General features: G+C 37.1%; 1 protein-coding gene across 1 annotated transcript; it reads left to right on the plus strand.

Moving 5' to 3' along the window:
* Positions 1 to 3179: 3179 nt before the first annotated feature.
* Positions 3180 to 7474, plus strand: LOC144438863 (perlucin-like). Its single transcript, XM_078128069.1, has 4 exons — positions 3180 to 3367; positions 5323 to 5484; positions 6264 to 6346; positions 6964 to 7474. The coding sequence occupies exons 1-4, from the start codon at positions 3244 to 3246 to the stop codon at positions 7111 to 7113; spliced, it is 519 nt and encodes a 172-aa protein (XP_077984195.1). The 5' UTR covers positions 3180 to 3243; the 3' UTR covers positions 7114 to 7474.
* Positions 7475 to 7853: the final 379 nt, after the last annotated feature.

Raw genomic sequence — 7853 nt, forward strand, 5'->3', positions numbered from 1 at the left:
AAAGGATTTGCTTTAAAAGAAATCCGGATATGAGTGGGTGATGGAAAAAAAGATGGACCACTGCTGCTAGAAAAAAATGTCTTTGCAGGGAAATGATGCACAGGTTCGAGTATACTGTTCAATCTGCTCGTACCTGTCCAACCAGGACACTTGTCAAATCATGACAAACAGTTTCAAACACATGTCAGGGACCAGTCAGTTTCGTTAGCCTGTGGTACATATAATAATAATAATAATAATAATAATAATAATAATATTTATTTCTTATAAAGCGCATTACATTAAAAACAATCTCAATACGCTGAACAAAAGTATAAAAGTATTTTAAAATGTACATATACACAAGTATAAACAAAATATGAAACAGGATAAAAATACAAAGACACGGAATGACATTTAAAAAACAGAAATGTAAAAAAGTTAAAAATTAATAATAATGAGATCTAAAAAGATGATATTTCAATGCAGATTTAAAACTGTTCAAAGTGTGTGAAGAACGAAGACATGGTGGCAGGGCATTCCAAAGGCGTGGGCCGCAAATAAAGAAGGCCCGATCACCATATGCAGTGTTCCCTATCGGTTGGTGCAAATTCACCACGCTACCGGATTGCGACCGAAGGGAACGACGGGTGGATCTAATCATTAGTAAATCGCCTAGATATGAAGGCCCGCACCCATTAAGAACTTTAAAAACAATGCAGAGTACTTTGAATTCAATGCGCTTCTGAATAGGTAGCCAGTGTAATGAATGAAGAACTGGGGTAATATGCTCAACTTTTTTCTTTCTAACGACAAGTCTTGCTGCTGAATTCTGGATAATTTGGAGTTTACGAATTTGTTGAAGTGGGAGACCATATAATAAACTGTTGCAATAATCTAAACGTGATGTAATAAAAGCATGAACTAGTTTTTCAGTACAACTTTGATCAAGAAGAGTGCGAATTTTGCCAATTTTCCACAGAGCATGAGAGGCAGCTTTACAAATATTAATTACATGATTAGACATAGTAGCCGCCGAATCCATGGAAACACCAAGATTGCGAACAACATTAGATGGTTGTATATCGACATCGCCAATCCGTATCTCACACCGGGGTACCGGACCCGCACCACCAAATTTAGAAGAAAAATGCACAATTTCTGTTTTACCGTCGTTAAGACAGAGCATATTATCACGCATCCACTGTCTAACTTCACTAGTGGACTCAATAACTGAAGTCGGAACCCGGTCACCCTCACACGTGAGATACAGTTCGGAATCGTCCGCATACATGACACAATTTAAACCATGACGGATTATGATATCCTCCAAGGGGGCTGTGTAAAGCGTAAACAAAACAGGTCCAAGGACGGAGCCTTGGGGGACACCACAATCGAGAGACCTTGCCTTTGACACGACTGCTCCAACACTCACAGATTGGAATCGACCAATCAAATAGGAACGAAACCACTCCAAGGCTGAGCCCTTGATGCCATATCTATTACGCAATCTGTGTAATAAAATGTCATGATCAATCGTGTCAAAGGCAGCAGAAAGATCAAGCAAAATCAATATTACATCTTTACGTTTATCAAGGGAGCCTAATATATCATTTTGGACTCTTAGAAGGGCCGTTTCAGTGCTATAACCCGCTCGATAAGCTGACTGGTATTTAGCGAAAAAATTGTTGTCAGATAAATATGAATTCAATTGAACTGAAACAATGCGTTCTATAAGCTTGGAAAGAAAAGGAAGATTAGACACCGGGCGGTAATTCTTAAGGATATTTTTGTCTAAGTTTGCTTTCTTTAGTAACGGTCGAACTATAGCTGATTTACAGGACGACGGAAATTCGCCTGAGATCAGTGAGCTGTTGATAATTTGACAAATAACAGGTGCAATCTGTACGCTGCATTTCTTTAAAAGTGTGGTTGGAAATGGGTCAAGTAGACAAGACTTTGGAGGCAATGTGTTAATGAGTTTTGACACATAATCTATCGTGACGGGTGTGAAAGCGTCAAAAAAGCAGCATAAATTAACATTATATGTGTCTGAAAGTGTTGCTACTGGTAAACTTTCTCTCAGTTTTGCAATCTTAGAACAGAAAAAGTTAACAAATGTGTCAGGTAAATTACAGATATCCAAGTCGGGAAGAAATTCAGTATTAACTTTTTTACCACCTATGATATCGTCGATTACATTGAAAAGGGTTCTCTGATCAGCACCGTCAATACGATCACGAAGATAGTTCGTGTGTGCTTCGTGTACTTTAGTAAAATAGGCACAACGAGCAGATCGAAAGATATCTTTGTGAACAGCAAGTCCAGTTTTTTGCCACTGTCGCTCTAGGCGACGAAGATTTTTTCTTTCTGTCATAAATTGCACAGTGAACCAAGGGACCCGTTCCTTCTCAATGTGAACTTTAGTTATAGGGGGTGCAAATTCATTCAAGATAGATGTCAAAGTGTGGTTATAGTTAGCTGCAAGTTCATTCACATGATCAGAATCAGATGGCAATTCTGAAAATAAAGATGATACTCTATCTTGGAGGTCCTCGATGTTCAGATTATTCAATCTCCTGCTTGTGCGAGTGACTTTCAAAGCATCGGGTCTATTAAGTGGAATGTCAAAATGTAACGATGCATGATCTGATGGTAACAGCCGGTCATATATATATTTGTTCTTGTCTCTGTTTCTTTCATAAATGGTGTAAATATTACTTAGGGGTCTCCTTCTAGAAGCTCATGGAGCAATAACATGCTACTCTACAAATAGATCCAAATCCAAAACGAAATGAACCCCCCCCCCATTCATTTTTAAAAGGATGATCCCCCTACTGCCATTTCATAAACAGGGTGACCCCCCACCACCACCAATCCACCTCCGGCCACAGTAGCTGACTGATCCCTAAGTCCCTAATTACAATTGTATATGGCGTGCGAAGTGCATGGCTGCATGATGAATCACAGACAAGGAAAAAAGCCCCCCCCCCCCCAAAAAAAAAAAAAAGAAAAAAAAAAAAAAGACCCACAACAAAACCCCACATGTCTTCCTTTTCTGTGATGTCACAGGGACGTCGTGCACTCAAGATCACGGACAAGGACTTCTTCAAGGATCTTCCAGCAACGGGGCAAGTGATGTTGTTGTGCTTTAATTTCACCGCTCGAGGCGCACTTCCTTGCTATTAGTTTTGTAGAAAACCGGATTCGCTTGTTATTTCCTCGTTGGAAGTCAGTGAATATACTGAAGACGGACATCGCGCAATGTTGAACTTTAATCTTGTGATGCACGGGACATGGCTCTTTGCTGTAATAGCTTCTTTCTTGGTGTGTGACAGCGTCTGTCAACCTACGACTGGTAACGATAATCATGGAAATCTTGGAACATGTAAGTAGTGTTGATCAATATTTGACATCACGACCTATCATTTATTTTTTATTAGTTTAAGCCATACAAAGTCCCGACTCGGCAGAATGGCTAAAGACATGTATTAAACCCAAATAGCCAAGTCACCAGGCCACTAATCCATGATCACAGGCAAATGGCACAGGTTTTGGTTTCTAAAATTTCTATATAATAAACATGAATCACATTAACTTCTCTTTCCGGTGTTTCATGAAAGGTTGGGTTCAATGGCCCTGAGGACTCCCGCGAAGATGCATGTAATATCCTGTGTAACAAAATCCCTGAGTGATACTATACAACTATTCCATGGTATGAGCACATAGGGGCTTGAAATTGATATTTTTTTTAAAAAGCAAAACACCCCCCCCCCCCACATTACACACACACAAAAAAAACATCTATAAACTAATAACCTGTGGCCATATTTGTTCATAATTTGTGTGTGTGTGTGTGTGTAATGTTGTTTTTTGTTTTTGTTGTTGTTTTTTTGCTTTTTAAAATATCTTTTACCTACACGGTACCATGTAATATAGTAGTGATTTAAAAGGCTGGTCTTTTGTGTTTTGTAAATCAATTAATCTTCTTTTGCTGGCTTTACTATGACTGCCTCATAAATTATTTATGAGTTAGTTCTCCTGAGCGCCTTCACCTTCATGCCGTCCCTTTCTAGGTCCCACTCACATGGTGAATAGGGGTAGTTTGCCAGTCTAGGACCATCTCAGAAAGACAACTCCCTGACGCGACCACACCATGTTGTCCACTGGTCTAAGATAAAGACATGTGACAGATGACGTTCATTGAACCATAAACTCGTGTAAGCTCTGCCACAGTCCGTCAGCGACGGTCTGTCTGAAACGGTCTATTGATCGCGTACTACCCCACTCACTGTCACGGTGAGTGGGACGAGGAAGGGTCACAATTTGGAAGGGCACAAGTTGAGGGCGCTCAGTAGAACTAACTCAAATAATTATATGGTAGTCATAGTAAAGCTGATTTATTACACCAACAAAGATCAGTTAAAAGTGATTTAGAAAAAAAAACACAACACCAGCTTTTCAAATCATTACTTTATTACATGGCACCTTGTAGGGAAATTATACTTGTAAAAAGCAAGAAAAAAGAATAAACAATAAAGAAAACAAATATTTGCCAAAAAAAATTTAAAAACAGGGGTAAACGTTATATAACAAACATTTGTAAACAAATATGGTCAATTGTAAATCTCTGTGGTATGAGGGATCTAAGTGCCAAATGTAGCTGCGGAGGGAGTGTATTATGCACTCTAAATTTCCAGAGATTGCAGAATGATGCAACGGCTGGAATAGAAGATGTACCGTAAAAGAAGATGTGATCATGTAGAATTTCGACAGGAAAACTTACTATCATGTAATTTATAAACTCATGGCAGCCCAGAATCACAAGGAAACAATGGGAAAAAAATTACAACAAGGAAAAGTATCTTTCACGTGTCATCAATCACGACAAATATGTCTTATAAACTAGTATCAATCAACTTTTAAGATAATTAAATTAATAATGGACAACTGCACATGAACTAGTATCAATCATTTTGCATATTAATAATCATGATTTGCATATCATGATAATGTTGTTTTTTCTAAAGTCTATCTATCAAAGACTTTATTGTATGAAATAATACTTCTTAAAAGCTTATTTCACAGATACAATTTGCACGTGCCAATTTGCATAAATTAGTTTCATTATTAACCTATTTTATGAAGTGTCTGATGTTGGTGAACCTTTTCGCCACAAGTCTCCTTACGGCACCATGCGAAAAGCACTGCGAAGAGGCTTGCTCTGGCTTGCCAGACGAGATAATTTTCTCAGTTATTTTTCTCCTTATTTTGCGTAAAAAGTGCCCAGATTTATTACATTATGATCTGCATTATCCTTTATCACCCATATTCAATTTTTAGGTTCTTGTGGTTTTGGTTTCGGATGGCACTTCTTCAAGAACAAATGTTACTTTGTGCAAGAAATCGAATTCTACCAGTTTAGTGAGGCCGAAAACCTATGTCTTGGACTTGGTGGGAGACTGGTGATTATCAAAGATTCTGATGTTGATCTTTTCCTACGAGGTAAGCCATTTGCATAAACGCATATACAATTGTACCGTATTTGCACATTTGCAATATATACACGCGTACATACACGTATATATAATACATAGCCAAATACATACATACATACATACATACATACATACATACATACATACATATAATGCATATATGCATGCATGCATACATTCATACGTACGTACGTACGTACGTACATACATACATACATACATACATACATACATGCATACATACATACATACATACATACATACATACATACATACATACATACATGCATGCATGCATACATGCATACATACATACATGTACATACATACATACATATATACATACATACATGTGTGGTCAATACAAGTATGTTTCTTTATACTTTATTGTATTGTATTGTACTGATATCTGGAAACAGATAAGGTTACAATAAAGTTTATTATTGTTATTATTATTACATACATCCATACATACATCCATCCATCCATCCATCCACCCATACATACATACATACATACATACATACATACATACATACATATATATATATACATACATACATACAGCCAGCCAGCCAGCCGAGAATGGCAGTACATCTGGTGTGCAGCCGTCGATGTGCACAATTAGGTGCAATGCGACCTTCGGGCGCCTAATATCAAAATGAAGCCCGACGGTCTAGCAGCTAGACCAAGGACGGTGGTGATATGATAAGTAGGCTTATTTTTGATAAGAATGCTTTTTTTTTTGAAAAGTTTGATCTTGTTTTATATATATATATCTCAAAGGATTTGGAAGCCGAACCAATCTCTGGATAGGATTGTCGGACCGAGCTGCTGAGGGCGTCTGGAAGTGGATAGACAACACACGGGTAAGTAAAATGATAACAAAATAATTATTTGAAATATTATTTCTCCAGTTTTCATAAATTATGCTTGAGGAGATAATTCCGCAATATCTTACTTCATTTAGCAGGAAAATACTCGTGACCTAAGTGTTTATCACTACTCTTCTAGTGATTCGTAGTGACAAGGCCCCTTAGGTTACTCGTATTTTTCTCAGCTGAATGGGAAAAAAAAGAAAATTGGGGAATGTTATCAAATTGTTGCTATACTGAGTAAACTACAGTCTTCATATTCTATATGATAGTGACACTGTAGGTGAAGGGCAGTTTAGACGTTCTTTTAAACATAACATATTTATTTCATGTTTCTGAAAGATTTTTATCAGAAGTGTAAAATGTACTTGGGTACGTCAACATCCCTCGAAACCTGACGGCCAAAATTTTCAATGCAAGTCATAATTTGGGAATTCGGTTTTCATGTCACATTGAATATTTTGACAACTAGCTACTGCTGAGAACAGAAAGCACCATGCCAGCGACGCGAAGGTGGTGACACTGACACTAAAAAAACACAATAACAAATTGCGTATAGCAAACTCACAAGATATACTACCATTCCTTCACTTTCAAACTTATACTTTCAGGTGACTTACTCAAACTGGATACCTGGTCAACCAAGCAACTATCAAGGAAGAGAAGATTGTGGTCATCTCTGGAAAGGAACATATGATGGCAAATGGAATGATGCCCCATGTTCCTCAAAAATGGGATTCATCTGTGAAAAAAACCCATGACTTCGATAAATCTTATCTTAACTTTTTATATACATGTAGAGACTCGGCTATGTTAATTATTCTGCTTTCCGACTAACACACGTATATTGAACATAGGATATAATAAACCAACAAGCAAATGGGCTGTGTCGATTCTAAATGTTTTTTAAAGGTTCTTTTATCGATTAAATTTACAACATATTGTTTAATCAATTTCACATCTATCTGGCCACTTTATATGTACATCTAATATGCAATTTAATGTTGCGTAATAAAGCACATCTTTAACATACTTCTTGTCATTGATAAAAAATTGTTAGTGAAATGCTGTTCTTTAATACACTTAAATAAATAAACTGGTGTTCATAACCATGGTGATGCACGTGATTTGCATTGAGCTTAGTTATTTTGTATTGCAATGATGGTGTCCACGTTTTGTGAGAAACCGTTGGTTAGTGAATGAACTCTAGATCAGATGTTTGTAGAGTTTATATGTATACATATTTTGGCATCATATTGCTTTAACATTAATCTTTAATAATTACTTTGTCGATGGTAGCAAAATTGATTTAAAGGATATGATAGCTATCATTTCATTGCATTAATGTGTGTAGAAACAGAAATCTAAAGGCAGTGCCCTTACTGAAGGCATTCAGTTTACATCTGGTTGACATTTCAAAAAGAAAAGGTAGTACCTTTTCTTCTTCCTGCCCTTCGTACACGACTTTCCCCAGTGATGCTTGTACACAATTCATAAAACT

The sequence above is a fragment of the Glandiceps talaboti genome, chromosome 1 (genome assembly GCF_964340395.1).
Source record: "Glandiceps talaboti chromosome 1, keGlaTala1.1, whole genome shotgun sequence".
Taxonomy (NCBI): Eukaryota; Metazoa; Hemichordata; class Enteropneusta; family Spengelidae; genus Glandiceps; species Glandiceps talaboti.

What these genes read in the sequence shown, in the direction of transcription:
- LOC144438863 (XM_078128069.1), top strand. Translation starts at nt 3,244, where the DNA reads ATGTTGAACTTTAATCTTGTGATGCACGGGACATGGCTCTTTGCTGTA. An exon ending in TCATGGAAATCTTGGAACAT is followed by an intron (nt 3,368 to 5,322) that starts GTAAGTAGTGTT and finishes TTCAATTTTTAG; the next exon opens with GTTCTTGTGGTTTTGGTTTC. An exon ending in TGTTGATCTTTTCCTACGAG is followed by an intron (nt 5,485 to 6,263) that starts GTAAGCCATTTG and finishes TATATCTCAAAG; the next exon opens with GATTTGGAAGCCGAACCAAT.